The sequence below is a fragment of the Motacilla alba genome, chromosome 4 (genome assembly GCF_015832195.1).
Source record: "Motacilla alba alba isolate MOTALB_02 chromosome 4, Motacilla_alba_V1.0_pri, whole genome shotgun sequence".
In the NCBI taxonomy this organism is placed as follows: Eukaryota; Metazoa; Chordata; class Aves; order Passeriformes; family Motacillidae; genus Motacilla; species Motacilla alba.
The window spans coordinates 47,248,003-47,266,805 of record NC_052019.1 but is presented as its reverse complement, the minus strand read 5'-3'; the positions used below and the strand labels follow the sequence as shown (position 1 = coordinate 47,266,805).

At 37.8% G+C, this 18,803-nt stretch overlaps 1 protein-coding gene across 1 annotated transcript in view; it reads left to right on the top strand.

The window, feature by feature from the left end:
* Positions 1-211: 211 nt before the first annotated feature.
* Positions 212-18,803, top strand: part of AIMP1 (aminoacyl tRNA synthetase complex interacting multifunctional protein 1) — a 31,719-nt gene continuing 13,127 nt past the window's right edge. The window contains exons 1-3 of the mRNA XM_038135824.1: positions 212-306; positions 16,102-16,235; positions 16,976-17,089. Coding sequence (XP_037991752.1) covers positions 305-306; positions 16,102-16,235; positions 16,976-17,089 — 250 coding nt within the window. The 5' untranslated portion in view covers positions 212-304. The remainder of the gene's footprint in view (positions 307-16,101; positions 16,236-16,975; positions 17,090-18,803) is intronic.

The window sequence follows — 18,803 nt, the reverse complement described above, 5'->3', positions numbered from 1 at the left end:
CTGTAGGGCCACAGGGGTGACCTGCACAGTGCCTTCTTTTTTTTCCAGGGTTATTGAAAAACAAAGCAAAACCCCCCAACATGAACAAACAAACAACAAACAAAGAGATTTTTAACACCCTTCCCCCCCGTGTGTGTGTGCTCTGACAGTGCTCCGGGAAGGACGCGTCGGGCGCCTAAGCCCCGTGCGTGCTAGGGGAGCGAGACTCCCAGGCGCCTGCTTGCAAACGTCAGGCACTCGCTGGGGCGGCCCCGGCAGCGGGTCCTTCTTGCCCGGGCGGGCAGCGGCGGCGGCTCCTCGGTTCATGTGAGTGTCCCGGCGGGGCCGCGGGCCCGGCCCTCCCCGCGCCCTCCCCGCGCCCTCCCCGCGCCCTCCGCGCTCCGGTGGCCTCGCCTCGGCGCTCCTTCGCCAGCCGCTGGGGAACGGCGCTGTGGGTGCCCCGGGGCTGCCCCGCGGGCCGGGCTCCCTGCGGTGGGTGGGAGGGAGCCAGGCGGGGCCCCGCTAATTTGCCGCTGTTAATTTGCTGCGAGCCGCCGGCGCGGCGCGGATGTCCCGTGGCGGTGCCCGTAGGGATACTCCTCTCCGCGGGGGAGTATCGCAGTATCGGGATCGGAGCGGCGAGCCGCAGGAAGCGGCGTCACGGCCGTGGTTCAGTTCATCGCAGGGATGTTATCCCGGGGCTCGCCGTGCGCTCGGGCTGTAGGGCGGCGTGGCAAATGCGGGTCCCGCGCTCTGCGGGGAGGAGGCGGCCGCGCGGGAAGCGGCTCGTCTCAAAGCGGCTCGTCTCAAAGGGGTTCATCTCAAAGCGGTTCATCTCAAAGCGTTGTGGTCCTTTATTCAGCGCTGTCACTGGAAGGAGCGTTTGGAAGCGGCGTAGGGTGGCGGGCTGTGCGGGGGGATGCTGTGCTAGCCTGGAAAGTGCATGCACGGGAATGTCCACTGGGGTTTGCTTATTACTAAAGGAAATATAGATGCTGCCTCACTTCTGGTTAATTATTTAAGTGCCGTTGTACTCTCGCATAGCCTTCCTTGAGTGAGGAACGGAGTATAACCCAGTATTTGGTCCATCCTCAGCAGAGGTACAAGGTTTCACATACAGCACCTGTTCCATGCAGGGATGTGTGCATTGGACCGATGGGGATGAGCTTATGGTTATGTTGCCAGTCCACAGCCCCCCAGTGTATGGCACCACTCCTGAAGCACTGTATATACTGGGTATCTATCAGTATTAAATCAATATGTATCAGTACTGTTTCTATCAGGTAGTGCTATCTATCAGTATTAAATCAATATATATCAGTACTGTTTCTGTCAGATAGCGCTGTACCTCATCAATAAGCGGTTTTGAGCTGAGTTTAGCAGCTGGCAAAATAAAGGCAATACTACTGCAAACTGAGTAACACTTGCATTCCTTGCTCTTTCTGTTTCTTTAACTCAAGAGATTTTTGTTTTCTTTTGAGTGAAGTCATTGCTTTTCACAAATAGTTCTGGGATTCAGGATACTTAGATGGAATCTGCAGTAAGGGGAGGCAGTAGGGATTAAATGCAGCCTCCCAGTTTGGAATGTCGTGGCCATTCACTTGTTATATTATCCTCCAGTTATGTTTAAATTTTATTACACCCTGTTGAAAATGAAGCCCAAATTCTATAAAATTAAGCAAAACCAAAGTCTGGGTTTTTAATACTGGATGTTGCTGAGGCCTTAGAAATGGCTAACAGAAAGAATTTTGACAAATGGTTGGTAAAGTGGAGGTTTTAGTTTTGGGGTTTTTGACTTAATTTTTGCAGGGGGCAGTGTTGTATATTTTTAGGTAGCTTCATTGCTTATCAATACAGCTTCATCATAATATATTCTCTGCACCCTGTCACTCCTTAACAATATATTCCTGTTGCAGTAATTTTGAATTATGAGAACATTATGCAATATATTAGTGAGTTACTTTGATGTTTTAGCAGCGCTGAATCCTGAAGGTCCAAGATGTTGAAGGCAGAAATTATTCTTAAAACTAGTTTCAGCAAATTTGTGCTCCAGAATGTCTCCTTCCTGCTGTTACTATATGCATATTTTCCATACATTGCTCTAGGTTTCTTTGTTTATTTTACACCTTTAAATGTAAAGAGGGAAGAAAAGAACTTCTCATTCTTCAGTTTGAAAGCAGTGGATTGTGTGAAGAAAATGGTATCAAATGAAAAAGGATATTTGCTAAAAAAAAAATGTGCAAGTCTTAAAATTGTCCATCAGATTGGAATAATAGGACTTGAGTTGCCTAGAGCCTTGAAGACTTGGTGCTTCTGATAATGAAGCATATTTGAGTGGGAAAACACTCAAAATTTTATCTGAAAATAAGTTTAATGCAGAAAGCTTTGATGATATAGCCTTCATATTGTTGTAACTTTAATTTAGTAAGAATTTAATAGTGGCAAGTTAACCTAGGATCTCTTTATTGAAGGAGGGCTAAACAGTCTATGGATTTTCCCTAGTCCTCTCAGTTTCTCAGCTTCCCTGCCCTTTTCACCATTGAAGTAGAATAAATAATTTTATCTATGTCATATTACTGTGAAAAAGCTTGATATCACACTGAAGGGTGGATCTTGAATTGACAAGAAAAAACACATACTGAGATGCAAAATAGGAGATAAATGTTATCCCAGACCTGTCTAGACCAAGAATGAAAAGAAGAATTGAGTTCTTGTGTGCCTGCAAATCCCACATACCTTACAAGTTCCCATGAGCATAGTTTGGAAATACCTATGTAATAAAATTATGTAAAACAGTTGTCATTAGAAGGATTGGTCTGGTGTGCAGAAAGACAAATCTGGTATTGACCATAATATTTTTTAACTTTTCTGATTATTATCTGATTGCTTTATGTCACAGCTATTAATTCATGGTTGTCTCTTCCAAGGGAGTGCTACCTAAAACCTAAAGAAGGTCAAGTGCTAGCCAACACAGACAAAAGTGAGGAGTCAGCACAGAGGGCAGCCGGTAGGAACATCAGATGTGAGCAAAGCAAACAGCACCTCTTCCTTCTTGCAGTGGTATGAGTTGTGTGTCAGTCCAGCAGAGACCCCCAGAAACCCGTGTGTTCTCCTGAGCAGTTACCTGCACGGCTCTTACCTTCACCAAGAAGCATTTCCGCTGTTAGATATCCTGTCATGCTGGGGGTGAGGGGAAATCAATGTTTATTTTTCATTTCCATGGTTACATTAGTATTAAACAGCAGGGGGAGGAAAAAGGTCTCCAATGGGTTTTTTTCCTCCAGTGTGGTGGAAGCTGTCCCTACTCATAATTTAGTATAGTTTAAAACATATTTGGATACTTCTCAAAGCAGCCTTCTGATGTCTTTTTTCTATTAATATTTTGTAATATTGAATTTTATATTTCTCTGTGCTTGGGGAAAAGTGCTTTCTTTAAAAAAAATCCTTTAAGGAAAATTTTGAAGTGACTGCAGATCCGTAAGTCATCAGTTGAACAATTTTTTCTCTTGGAGGACAAAAAAATGTAGTGCCGTCTGCATTATGATGTTAGAGGTCAGTTTATTCAGAGTGAGTGTAAATTTAATACTTTGGTATTTTACTTCACAGGTGGTTTCTTTATCCTGCTTTTACACTTAACAAATCTTTCATGTCTATTATGTTGTCCCAAATAAACACACTTGAATATGTGGAAATATCACAGAAGGGCAGGTTTTTATTGCATGGTTTTTTAAGTTAAATAAAACACAGGCATGTAAGAGACAGAAATGTGATTGGGTTTGTAATACTGGGTGTAACAAAAGGACTTAGCAGAAGAGGAGCAGAAGATCTCATCTACTGTAACTTAATCACTTCTGACAGATGTTTGCCTAGCCTGTTTTTAAAACCTTCCAGTGATGGATATTCCACAGCCTCCAAAGGCAGCCTGTTCAGTCTATTACTCTTACTTGAAAGTTTTCCAAAACTTAAATCTTGCTTTCTTTTTCATGTCTGCATCAGACCTGGTGAACAGTTTAGTCCCATTCTCGTACCAACTTGCTTTGTCTTTGAAGAACAAGACCAGGTCTCCCATTTATCTTCTCTTCTGTAGACTAAACAACTGCACTTCTTTCAAGCTTTTTGATCTTCTTTGAAGTGTCTTGAAAAAGTTGAGAGACAGGAAAGGGGAATCTGAACAAAGGCAAATCTCTGTGCCAGTTGTAGGGGGTCTTGAGTATGTATGAGTTCAGTGTGAGTATTGCTTGGGCAGCCTCTTGAGTAGCTGAGGCAGTTTACTTATAAAAAATTGTGGCTGGTCAGGCCTTTCCTGACTTGCTTCTCCCTTTTTCCATCCTATGTCACTCAGACTTGCTTTCTAGAGAAATTAGAAGTTTGAACTTTTTTTTCTTTTAACTGGAGCAGACAGGTGTGGCAGGGTAGTAGACTGCCAGGTGAGGAGTTGTTCTCTGTAGTTTTTGTGATGTAGTGTTGTGTTAATTGATTGAGTTGTTAGTTGCCTTTATGCCTTTTGGGCCATAAAGCTTTCTAACGGTGAAGTCCACAACAAGCTTGAAACATGTTGCAAGAATGTGTTTTCCTCCTGAAAATACAGCCCCTGTGGTTACAGACAGTTGAATAGATTTGATAGATAAAACAAGAGAAAGTGGTTTTTTGAACATAATAAAAATGTGCTAGTTTGCTTGGCTCCAAATGTTTTGAGATTGTCACCATGTCCATTTGAGTATTCCTAAACTTTCCAAACGTCCATGCTTACATTTAAATAGGAAAAGTTTTTTGCGTGAGCATGCTCTGTGCTTCTAGCAAATGCTTTTATGTTCAGTACTGTTAGAAATTTCAGGGCAGTTATAACTGGTTTTAGGCATGGCAGTCGCTGTCAGTCTTGATTGCAAAGTTCAGTGTGCCAGATTCCTGTTCTTTCTAGGGAACAGTTGCTTATGATACAAATCTCTGGGCATCTTCAACCAGTGCCTCACCACTCTCAATTCTTAGGTTCTTATGTCACTTAATATAAATTAACAGACTAGAAACTGTTCTTTGACTTCCAGAACTGCAGAGAGGGAAGATTAAACTAGCATTCCTATTAGAAAGCAACATGTACTGTATTCAATCATCATCTGCTAAACACAATTCATGTAGAACTCATTCTTTCCTCAGAATTCTTAAACGCTGACAGAGATTCTACTCAGGATTAGGAGAAAATTGAATTCCTTGCAGCTGGTAATGCATTAAATACAATCAAAAATTGCCTCAAGTTAGCACATGTATTCTTGAGTCATTTGCTTCAATCTTTTGGCATAAAACCACCTATTATGAAAGACTTCTATTTCTATTTCCTTCTCATCAGGAGCTTTCCCAACATAGCTGAGTACAAATTAATAGTGTAAAGCTTAGTTTGTGACTTCAGCACCCTCTCTCAGAAACTATCCATGGCTGTTGGATCTGATTTCTATCCCAGAGTGTTTCTCAGTTACAGTTTAATATACAGCTTTGTAGTGGCATCTTGTTTCAGACTGTCAAGATAAGTGGACAGATCATTTCAGCAGCTCATTTGTCCAGGGTAGCTGGGGACTGCTGTTCCCCCAGGAGTGCAGGAGCTGGTGCATGGCATGCGAGAGGCATTGCATTTGGCTTGCTGGCAGCTGCTCTGGAGGCAAGGCCCTAAGTTCACCTCTGTGAACACATCTGCTAGTCCTACTGTAAGGTTTGAAATCTTCTGTGTTGAGGGCTCTAATAATTGGTAACAGTCTCACACTAAGGAAGTCACTGTTGCCAACTAGGATATGACACTGAATCGTACCCCAGGGAAATTAATCTTTTCTTAGGGGTTCAGTTACCCTTGCTGCATCACAGTGGGTAAGTAATTTCACATCCAAATGACCCTCTATGAAATAATGCTCGTGATGAGACCTAGGCACACACAGATCTTTTCTTTTCCTTTGCATTTTATTGAAAACTTACCTGCAAATTAGCACTTTTGAAGACGTTACACCAGCATATGTCAACTGAAAATAATTGTTTAAAAATTATTGGATTTTTAATAGAAGAATTTGGAATACAGCAAAATTATAATTTAGCTAACTTGTCTTAAAACTTCTTTTGTTTCTATGGTTTGAATTCATAAATGAAAAATGGCTATTCCCCAAAAGCTGCTTGGAGGATTCTTCTGTCAGAGACTATCAGTCTTAATAGCTGACATCAGCCATTTCAACATCCAAGATGAGTGCACAGGGAGTTTGTTTGCTTTGGTGAATTTTTATTTCCTGCTGCACAGATCAGCATTAAAAGAGGGGAAATAATTTTCATCCTGGAAGTTTTAAAAGCTGCGAGCCCCAAGTGCTTCTCAGTGCATACAACTACAAAGAAGTGGTAGATACTGCTGGAACGTGGTTTTGAAGTGACATGAAACTGCTTCTGGCTGCTGAGGATTAGTTGTCAGCCTGGTTTAGATACAAAAGTTCATTTAGACTTTTCATTCCACAGCTGAATAAATTGTTTTCTCTGTACAGGGTTAGTTAGTATTTTTAAAGGTTTTCATTAAACTATTATCCTCTTCTATTATGTGAGTAAATTCAGCATTGGAAAGTACAATTATTTGTGATATGTGGGATTTTTTTTTTGTGTGTGTAAATAAGGTGCTGCAGCTACAAGCTCAGAGTTCATCAAGGACTGCTCTTACCCTGAAAATTTTGTTTGACAGCTTTGTTGCTCCCTATTAAAAGATGTTTGCCATTATTCTTGCAGTGTTTACACACAGATGTGCACACAAACATGCACATTTTCAGTTTTTTCTTCAGGTGTTATTTGGCCCACATAAAGTATGCCTAAAAGTTCTGCCTCAGTAAATACCAGCAGCTGCTAATGTGTGTGAAGTTAGAGGACACTGATTCTTTCAAAATACATCTGCATGAGGTCTGCTCAGTGCTTTTTTGAGTAAATAATGGTTGTTTTTAACCTGAGCACTTGTTTTAATTGAATGGTTAAGTCCTGCTTTCCTTTAGCTGTGCTACAAGATACTACTTTTACATGTAGAAAAGCTGATATTAATGTAAAAGTAGTAAATTTCAAGGTTCTTTTTTAACACACTTGGACTATGTAAGATAACTAGCAGACAGGTTTCAGATATTAAGAGCATTAGGAACTGAAATGTTCCTGTGAACTACCTAACCAATACCGTTGTTTTGCACACTATTGCAGACATAAAATACATTTTAAATGATATTCTTATTCTCAAACTTCAAGTTTCTGAGGAAAAGATATTTTTGAAGTGTCTTCTTAGCAGCTAGGGTTTTTGACAAGGATTTTTATCCTTATTGCTATGACTGACCCAAAAGATGAATACCAGATTTTGAAGGATACTTTAAAAATACATCTTTGTTCTCAACTGAGACTTCTCTCGGGGAGAGAGTGTAAACAGCTCTTTCTTTCTTTTCCTTTCTGTAACTGCTGCACTTGCTCTAAATTAAGGAAGTAGTGTAAATGTTGGCTTTGTTTTAGGATAAAGTTACAAGAATCAGTTAAATGCCTAAGAAACTCTTCTACTTGGCATCAACAGGTAGATTTCAGTGCAGTTCTGATTCTTCTCTCTGATTTATGAGTAGTTTACTCTGTAGTTACAACAGTAATCGAAAGCTTTCACTTTACTTTCCCAGTAAAACCCTAGAGGGTGAACCACAGTACAGATTCTTTGAGTTCCTGTGACATATGCTGACCTTGCAGACTTGTCCAGATGCAGCTGAGTCCTCTTAAATTTCTGAATTTATGGGCATATGTGTGTGTCTGTAATTGTAAAGTTCATCACCTGTCAGGGAAGTTTTATGAGGATACTTTGAGACATGAATAGCAAATACTTTTTAATATATATATATTTGTATGTGCACACACATCTATATATAACAACAAAAAAACCCAACAAAATGAAAGAAAAATGAAATGAGCAAAAAAACCTTGTCAGTTTTTGATGCAAGGTTTCTGTTCCAAAGACATGTATTTTATGTTTGGAAATCGAAGATTACAGTCAAAGAAATGAGGCAGCGTGTTGTGGGTGTTGCATCTTTCCCATCATGGGATTTATTGTGGGAATTTCTTGTGCATGTGGCGATCATTTACTGAAAGATTTTGATAGTATTATTAAAATATTAATGCAGTGGGATTTGAAAGATAAACATTGTTGAAAAATACATAAGGCTGTCCAACTGTTTTGGCATATGAGCTGCTACTTAAACTGCAGCCTGCACTACAAAGCACAGCCAGATGAATCTCTAGGGAACTTGCAGGGACCTGGCAGATGCAGTGGGTGTGGAACCTGGTGAGACTTCAGTTGAGCGGCTCAAAGAAATTGCTTTTCCTTGAGCTGCGCTGTGAGCCGTCCTTGGCTGCTCAATTACCGGGCAGACTGCTCAGGTTAATAAATTAAGGTGTAAATTTTGTTACAGACCACATCCAAGTGCTTGACTGCTCTCTTAACCTGGGCAGAACTCCTTAAGGGTGATCATGTCTCTGCTTTGTCCTTGGAGTGTCTCCTCAGAGGTGGGAAAGAACACAAAGTTGATACAGAATTGGGCTGAGGCAAGCATTAGTAGAAATTTCTCCCTGAATGGACATTCAGCACAAGTTTACATCAGAGATGTGAATAAAGCTGCAAGTACTCTTAACCTTTTGAGTGTTGCAGCTGTAGTGTGTTAAGGTATGATGCAGTTAATTAATACAATGTGGTATCAACTAAAAGGCTTGAAATAGAAATTGAATTAAAATGATTTTTACTTCTGACTGAGTTTGATTGAGTTTCTAATGACCTCTACCATATCAAGACATCAGTTTTAATGCAAATTAGGTCTGGCAATTTCATTCATTATGTGTTGTAATGTATGCCTTACTTCCTCATTCATTGCTTCTCATAGGTTTGATTTTTGCCTGTCTCATTAATGCTACGACTTGCTTGTAACTTCAGTGCATCATTCCCTTTCAAGGCAGACTTGTCTTCACGTTTAAAAATAGTCATTACTAAGTAACTTCTGTTGTCTCAAAATTGGTACCAGTGGATGGGCCGTTTGTTGTGTGATATTCCATCATATGTTAAAAAAATCTCTTTCATGCTGCAGTGTTTTTCAATATGAAAAAGTTCAGTTTTCTGTGTTTTTACTATTTACAGCCCTTTAAAATTGGGAGGGGTAGGCTCTTAGGACTACTAAAAGGACCTGTCTGCAGCTGGGATTGAGCCTGATTTATCTGGCAGCCAGAAGGGTTGGACTGTACTCTCCAGAGCTAGCAAATCATTCCACAGAGCTGACATTCCAACTTGGATGGACTGTGTTAGACATTCTGGTGTTTGAAAATCTGCAAAGCAGTTATTCTGACTTTCACAGTGCCAAAGATGTGAGTTGAAATAACATACAGCAAAAATGTGCAGCTTTGCCTACTAATTTGGTGCTTGGCAAATTCCTTTCAATCGTGACCACACAGAAGCTTATAGACAGGGAATGCGTAATAAATTGTATTTAAGAGCTAAAAGGAAAAAAACCAAACAAACCAGGTTGTTTGATTGTTTAAAGCCCCCGTTACAGCAATCACAGTCTGGGGAGAAAGGAAGACAAGATCTGATGTCTTTCTGCAATTATGATTCTTTAAAGCTGTGCTGACATATTTTGTAACACCCTCTTAATGAAGTTACAGACTTAATTTAGTCTGTAACTTCATTTTGTTCCTATTAAAATGACCTTTCTTTTTTTAGAAAAATAGAATTTTTCCAATAAAATTTAGAAAAATTATTTTTTTAGAAAAATACCAGGATAGTAGTTAAAAATTAATTTGATCTTTTCCAGTACCCAAATCTCTAGTACCTGGCAGAGAATCGCTGGTCTAGTACTGCGATTCAAAAATCAGGTTCTGTGATGATTCATTTGATAATTTCTAGGTTTCAACTTTTTGTACTGCAATCTACCAATACTGCTCACATTTTGGGAAAAAACCCAAAACCAAACCAGTTGTGGTTTAGGTTTGGGGTTAGGAGTTGTTTTGTTTTGTTGATTTATTTTTTTACTTTTTTAATTTTTTTGTGGCTTGTTTTTTGTTTCTTTTGGGAGTGATTTTTGTTTGTGTGTTTTCTGGGGGTCGTTTTTTTTGTTTGGCTGTTTTGTTTTGTTTTTTTTTTAATTTTAATTTTGCTGTTGCTTTTCAAGTGTTTGCCATTGTTCTGCCAAAAATGTTTTGATAGGTGTCCTTTGCCATATGTGGAGAAGAACCTGGGTGAGCATCTACATTTTGGATACTTACACATATTTGCTTAAGGCCTTGTATTATATTTTTACATGTGTGAACTTTGTGCTATTCAGGAAACATACATCCTTCCCTTAGAAAGCTAACCATAAACTTAATTCTGAAAGAGACTTGAGCTGGTAGTTAAATCTTCACTGATATGTGCATGCCTCAAGTGTGCTTGAAATGGTATTTAAGTGTAAGTGCACTATGTCTTTTTTTTGCTCCATTATAACAAGGAAATGATGGGTTTGATAGTAATGCAATGCAGAAGTACCTCATACTTAAAAGTTCTTCTGTTTTCTTTCTCAGCATTATATTGGTCATTATTGATAACTTTGCCTATTTATATATGGATTTAAAAGGCACATTTTTTTGAAATTGTTTGTGAACAGCTCCATATTTGACTTTTTTTTTTTTTTTGATTGAGGAATTACTGGTTTTTAATTGAGGATTTTTTTTTAATTGAGGAATTATATTTTTCCACACATAAAACTGTGGAAAACCTACATTTCCAATAAATAAATATGATTGTTTTCTGTCTGTTAAGGGTGGAATCACATGATTATTTGGAACTTAATTTCCTGAGAAGGGATATATGGGTATAAAAACCATGATTGTGTTTTGCAACATGTAACAGGTATAGACCCCGTGAAATACCCAACCTTTTGTGGTAGTGAATAGTATAAGTGCATGAAACTTACTAAATGTACTTGATTTCCAAAATGTCTTAGCAACAGACCTGTTTAACTGAAAATTTGTAACATAGTGTTTCAGGCTACTGCTTCCCTAGGACAAGTGGGGAATTGCTGCTGATTTTCTTTGCGTTACTTAGAGTCAAGTGTGGAGTGGTTACTTAGAGTGAAGTCAAGTCAAAACTAAGTTTTGATCACAGAACTGATTAGTTGTAGCTCTCCTGTGTTTTGGCTTGGATTTTTTTATATAGCTTAAATTTTCGGAGGTTTGAAAACTAAAAACTGTCTTAAATTTTTCTACCAAAAATGTAAAATCATCAAATCAGGTATTTTAAATCTTAGCAAAAGGTGCTGACAGCATCAGGCCTAGAACATCTTATCACAAGTTAGAAGGAACTTTTAAGAAAGAATTGATTTATAAAGCGTGGATCTCAGTTCTCCAAGATGAAAAAATATGGGATGAGTTACAACAGTTGCCTTGTTGCAGTGCTACTTTGGTTCAGCCAAAGGAAACATACTTCTGGTCTGCTTTCTTCTGTTTTGATCTGAAAACTGTTGTTCCTTACCTTGCAGAATAAAAAGGTGTGATGTGAGATTCTCAAATCTGGTTCACTGTATCCTCACAGTTCATAGAAGTGCAAAGCACAGGAAAGCAGAAAAGCAGAATCTGGCAAACAGCTGGCACATTCTGTTATGTTTATGGGTTTTTGTAAGATTGTGTGCCAGAAAGGACCATACTCAGAAAAGATGCTCAGATAGAAGGCTTTGAACACACTTCTTGTAGAAACAAAGTGATTGTTAGTACTTGGTCTTTTACAGGGAGTAGCATACTTTGCTATACAAGTTGGCCACAATTCTGCAAAGGAAGGAAAAGAGTTTGATTTGAGATCTCCTTAGGACTTTAGACCAAAAGCTTAGGAAGGGGAATTAACATTAAGTACTTTTTTATAGTATTTAATGTTAATTATATTTTTTAAATTATTGAACTTTAGTTAGCATTGGAGAAATTACCTTTGTGGTGTTGATAACTTTTAGAGTATACCACTGGTTCTGTTTGATTTGAACAGATCATCTCAATTGAAAAGCCAGCATGTCTTTTTGCAGATTTTTTTTTTTTTTTTTTGTCTAGTGAGAAAATGCAATCTTAGGTCTTGGTTGGCAGCCACTCATTAACATACCATAAGCATGTTCCTCACAGAAAATGCCAGCTGGGCCATTGTGTGGTTGTTACCTGCTCTTTGTGAAAGGTGAATAGAGTTAGCTTTGCTTTAGGAACGCTTGATTCCTCCATGGCAAGCACAGAGCAAAGAGCAGCGATGGGTGAGAGCAAAGTTCAGTGCAGAGGAGAATCCTCTGTCCACCATGTCCAGGTGTGGTGGGCTGTCAAAGTTTACCCTCTTACTGTGAAGGAATTAACGTGTACATGGGAGAGGAAGAGAGGAGAAGGAGGCACTTGTGGTTGAATCTCCTGCAGTTGTAATCTTACTTTGTGTGTTGATATTTGGAAAGCATTGCAAGAAAAAGCTGAGAGATTCAAAGTACTGAGCTTTTTAAAACTTCCAGCTGGAAAAAGGAATGCTCAGAGCTAATTGTTTTAGGCTGTAGGAGTCAGTTGTTTTCCAGTTTCAGGTGTTGCTTTTTATTTTGCTTGTTTGTGGTTTTGTTTTGTTTTTTTTTCTCTTTAATGGTTACTTTTCCAATAGTAAAAAGTAATTGGTTCCATGTTTGGACTATGGACAGATTCCAAAACTAATTTTTAGAGTTTTAAGTTTTAAATTTTGCCATTTATTTTATGGGGATTTTAACTTTTTCTTGTTTTTAACAATAGACAACATTGAAGAGTAAGGTACAACCAGATTTACATTTTTAGCGTCTTTTGTGTGTTCAGTTTTTGATTTGGATATATTCTTAGGTTGAGGCCAATGTTGATAAAGTATTTGTAAAACATGTTAAAATTTGGGGGATAATTTGTACTTATATGAGAAGTCTTGATTTGTTATAGAGAGTTGGCCACTTTGGGGACACTTCCACATTACTTGTTTTTGAGCAGCAAAATAGGATAGTGCCTGCTTTCTCCTGCAAGGGTACTGCAGCTACTTAGAAGATGGCATCAGGCAGTGCTTTCACTTTAAAAAAAGATGAGCAACTCTCGTAATCAGCAAGTAGAATGATGAGAAACTAAACAGCTCTCATGTGTTGATGTGCAGTGTAATGAATAACTCTACAGCTTGAGTCTTTCAAGATTGAGTTCCATTGAGTGAAGCAAGTGGGTTTTGGAGTGGTCCTGAGTGTCTTGCAAATAACACACAGTCCTCAGAGGTCTGAGATAAAACAGTTTCCCTTAGCTATGCAAGCAGGTAACTTAAAGACTTTTCCAGAATGTCTGAATGGAACTACACCATACCTTTTTTTCAGAGCAGGGGAAGGGAGCTCATTAGGCACAATTGGATGAAGTGACTTTACTTTCAGTTGCTCTTTGGGACATTTTTTCCTAAGTAGATCAGAATATATTTGCAGTGAGCTATGATCTGGTTTTTAAGCTATATTATTTCTGGTTTTCTTTTCAATTTTTAGTTTGTGTATCACCAATAAGTGTTGGTTGTTTTAGGAATTTTTTGTGTTAGGGTGATAGGATAGTAGAGGGCAAAGAAAATAGGGTAAAGGTTAAAAAATAAAAAAAAAAAAAAAGAAAATTGACTGTAACCTTTGATTGTTGCAGTTCTCATATTTTTAATGTGTTGTGTATTCTATAATAAAGGGTGGATCTTACTTTTTTGTCTTCATGTGCCCTTTTTGGATACAGTTTTATCACTCTGCTGTATGGGTTCCCGTGCTTGTTCCTGCAGCAGTTCATTTCAGCCTGTTGCCTTTTTATATTAGCATCGGAAATACCTATTCCTTTGTGTTATTGTTACAATACTAACTTTACAGAAATTTATTTGACAAGTGGGAAAATTGTAATAATGTAACTTCATTTCCAGATCTTCAGTTCATTAGCCAACTTGGCTAAAATCTATAAAATGTACCAGTTCTATTCACTTTGAAGTTTTAGTAGCATTTTTGCTGTTGTTGGAAAAGTTTCCACTGTTAGTATTGTGTTCCCCTGAGAGAATTTGTAGCTTGCAAGAAATCTTACTGGTATGCAGACTGTAATATCCCAGGCTTTGTATTATGCTGTGTTGTGCCATAATAGTTTTATGTCTGTTTCCATTTGACATCTCAATTAGGAACTTATTGGAATCACTGTTTTCCTTTTTGAAACTCTCTGTTTTCAGTCTGCCCATGAAAACAAAATTATTTCCTTGTTAGCAGACATTAATTTGAATATAAAAATTAATTTAGTTGTCTTGGGGAGATTTTTCTGCTCTTTGCTCGAAGAGAGTTTCTTTCTTTTAAAAGAAAAATCTATTGTGGATGAGTGGAAGGTGTGATGGCCATAATACTCTCACATCTTTAAGTGAAACAGTGTGTGTAAAACTGACTTTGATTGTATTGCATTGCAAAGAAGGCAGGATTTTGTTTCACGCATCACATATGCAAGATACCCCAGGCATCATCTAACTATTACACCTCTCTCTGGCTTTGGGAATTTTATTTTAGGAACTTTTAAGTACACTATTCCTTTTTAATGCACTATTCCTTAATAACTGCAGTTAGTTTTCTGGATTTTTTACTATTATTTTTTTATTTATATGTATTCCTGTGGACATTTGAGTTATTTGTAACATAAGATCAGATGTAAAAAACGTGTGTTGATTTCTAGAGTGCAGCAGAGGCAGTATGTTAACCCTGGCATGAGTGTGATTGTAGCTGTTCACCTTTCAGTTATTTCTAATCTCTTTTTTCTTCAGCATGACTTTTGCTGCATATCCCAATAGGGAATATTATTTGTATGTTAGAACCAGATTTAAATCATAGTGTTACAATAGTCTTGGAATAAAATAGGAAGTTATCTGCCAATTTGATATGAGAAAAGGCATTTTGGATTTTGATAAAGTTGAGGAGCCAATACATGTGCCTGGATTGCCATTTTCTTACCAATTCTTTCATTTGTTGCAGTTCATGGACAAATTTACAGGAATTGAATCACCTCACAGGAATTAAATCATGATTGCTTGTAAAGATCTTTTCTTCCCACCTGTAACCAGTTTTCTTGATTTACAGAAGAGGCAGCTGTTAGTACAGATTCTTTTCTCATTTAGATACTGAGTGGGAGGGAAAAAGTGCTGTCTGCTGCAGATATGACTGATTGTAACTGGTTTTCATCATTCTGTTGCCACTATTTGAGCTCTTGTGTTTAGACACAAATGTTCCTGAGAAGGAAGGTAGGCCAGATTTGGGAGCTTTCAAAAAATAAAGGCTGTACACACGGCATAACTACTTCCTGGAAAATTAGTGAAACATTAGTAAATAGTGAATACCATAAAAGAAGGTTAGACAGCATTTATTTGTGCTCTTTGCTGGTCTTGTGTTCCCTGCTTCTTTGTTATCTGTCTGCTGACCCTTCCATTTTAGTGGATGCAAAATCGAAAAATCAAAATTGGTGCTAAAATAACTCTGAAGGTGTAAACCTCTGATAAAAGTTGGTTTTATCTCAGATAAGTAAAAATACTCATGAATTATGACTATTAAAAGTAAAACAGTAAAGTCTTAATATATGCACAAGCACAATGTATGAAGTATTCAGTATATTCTGAATACATTTATTGGAAACGTTTGGAAATTTTTGTGGCATGATTCCATTTTCTTAGTCTCAATAAAGTTTGATATACACTTTTTTTTTTTAGTTAAGCCCAGGACACATTGTTTTTCTGTCCAATCTTTTCCCTTTTATTTCCTTCCACGTTTCCCCACCGCCACCCCTCTGCTATGTATTAATACCTTTCTTTCTGAGAAGGCAGATTTTTTTTTTGTCTTTTGTTTCATGAAGGAAGAATACATTTTCTGCTTCTGGGAAGAAAAATAGCTTTTCTTTCAAAACACTTGAAAGCAGCTGTCAAACATCAGATTCTGTTTAACGTTGCTTTTTGTTTGGACTTTGCATTAGGAGGTAGGAGCCCAGCTTTTCACTCAGCAAATTTTTTTATTCAGCAACTGATTTGATAACTGCTTGATGTGGTAAGAGATAATACTGTTATTGCATTAAGAAGTCATTAATTTCAGGCTGTTCTTTGTCTAGGTTTTTATCCCGTTTTTTGGTAAAGATGGCAGCCAACAATGCAGTGCTGAACAGACTGGAGCAGAAGGGTGCAGAGGCCGATCAAGTTATTGAGTACCTCAAGCAACAAGTTGCCCTGCTCAAGGAAAAAGCCAGTAAGGATTTACCTATCTTATGCTAAACCTATTAACTAGATGGTTAACAGTAAATGCACATAGGAGAAAATGAGACTATTTGGTGTGTCAGCCTTTAAAGCGTGTTTCAAGTTCTCCAAGATGAACCTTGCAATCATAGCCCCACTTGACTGTCATGTGGGTTGTGAGGGTTTTTGTTCTGGTTTGGTTTGGTTTGGTTTTGTTTGAAGCTGCTTATTCTGAAATAGAAGAGGTATGGATGAGGAAGAATCAATACACAAATTTGATAGGACATGATTCCATTTGAAGGGAGCAAGGGGCTTGGAAAGAATATGAGACTATGCCTTATCCTGAATTTATACTGTTTTTTCACAACTGTGGCATTCTCTCAAGAGTGTCATACCTTCAACTTTGATATTTTGTACTCAACTGTATCAGTGAATAAAGGTGCTCTGTATTACAAACATCATCAAGGTTTTTATGTAGGTTTCTCAGAGTTTTTTCCTGTGTTTCTGTTTAAGGGACAGAGAAGATAGAATATTGAGAGGCAGTTTGATTATATAAGTATTGTAAAAATGTCTATTTCAATAACAAAAAAAATAATTCCTAAGTATTTCTGATTATATACTCCTTGAAATTTTTCTCTTTTGTGCTGTTTGGCTCACCATGTTTCACTTTTCTTTAAAAACAAACCTCTGTGTCCAAAGTGATGAATGCTAGTTACTGAAACCTGTTTTTTTTTTTTAATGTGTTAACTCTAGTCTTGCAAGCATCTCTCCGAGAAGAGAAGAAGCTCCGTGTAGAAAATGCTAAACTGAAGAAAGAAATTGAAGGGCTGAAACAGGAGCTGATTCAGGCTGAAATTCGAAATGGAGGTGGGGAAAAAAAGTGCTATTTTCATACAATAGTGATGTAGTTAGCACAAAACTATCTTAATTCTTCTTGATTTTTATTGTTCTGTATGTGACTCTATGGTATTTCTTACAAATTCTGGATTTTCCCTGATTCCATGCCTATTACAAGTTACTTGATTCCAACATTTTAATAAGCTGCAGGCCTGACAGATCTATATACTAAACTTAATCAGACATGGAACTAGTTCTTTGCATTTTTTTGTTCAGTGCCTTGCATAATAGGCCGTGAACCTCACTGATGACAATGACTCCTTGTAATTCTGTAGAAATTGCTACATGTCTAACTTTTCTTGCTACTTTGAATATTTAATCTAACATGACCGAATGAATGAAAGATCACTGTGGAAAGATCAAGCCATGGTGCAAAGTACAGATGGTCAGGGTCTTACTAGGAAAGCTGTGGTTATGTAAATTTATAAACAATGTGTTCTGAATTTATGATTCTGTGCTTTAGACAAACCCTCCATTGGACTTACTCTTTCTTTGCTCTCCTCTATATAGTTCTATTCAGCTTGTACCATCAAATTAAAAAAAGAAAAGAGGGAAAAAAACCCCGAAACTGAAGTGTTTCAGCTACACTATGTTGTCTTTTAAAATTATTGCTCTTCTGCCCTCAACAGTTCTTCTTATTAACCCATGCTATCAGAATTCTAAATTGTTTAAGATAGTATCCAGTGTATCTGGATGCTGGCATTTAACTGCACTGAATGTTTTACTGGTGTAAAAGCACATTCAGTCTTCAAAAAGATTAACATGTTGTGAACACAGAGAATTCTTTTTCTCCTTTGGACACCAATAAAGTACTTTTAATGTACTTTTTTAATACTAAAGTACTTTTTTAGTACTTTGCATGTACTAAACCAAACCATTACTTATATTTCTCTGTTGTCTTTCAGTCTGCAGCGGTTCTTGACAGGTGTGGGATATTTCACAGAATCTGTTGTGCTTGAGAAAGGTCTCAAGATATATTGGTCCAAGATGGCAAAGGAAATATTTGATGTGCATCTTCCTTTAGTTAGCTAGTCAATCTAAGTGGTAATAGGACTAAATTCAGATCTCTTCTTTTGAAGGAAGTAGTTGTTTTTTTAGATCTGAAAGGACTAAGTAGTTGAGCACAGAAATTAGATGGACATGGAAGATTGAAAATATCACAAGATATTTTTCCAAAAACCTGAGAAACAAAGACTTTCCCCAACTAGCAAGCAAGTGGTTGTTGGTACAACACGTTTAATATTCAGATTGTTTTAGAAAGCTGTTTCTAAGTGTATAATTTGGGCAAATCACTTCCGTGTTGAAGAGGACAGGCCTCAACTAGCGAAGTGCAGTTCTTCAGGAAAGTTAGTAAATATCTGAAATGAAAAACAAAACGTATTCAGAATGGAGAATTCTGTCATGGTGACACCAGAAGGATGTATCAGTCGTTAATAATAAAACATTGAAATGATTGAAAGGAACTTCAAAAGATCCTCTCATCTATCCTTGCTTGGGAAAGGGAGCCTTGATGGTACTGCCTGGTGCACTGATGATGCTTACCCTGTACAATTATTGGATTAAAAGTCTTGGTGAGATTTTCAAAGAGCAGAATGTAGAAGGGAGGTGCTTCTTACACTTCTGTCTGGTGAGATGGATAGTGCAATATCCAGAATTATGTATCTATAGTTAAAAAGAGCTGTTA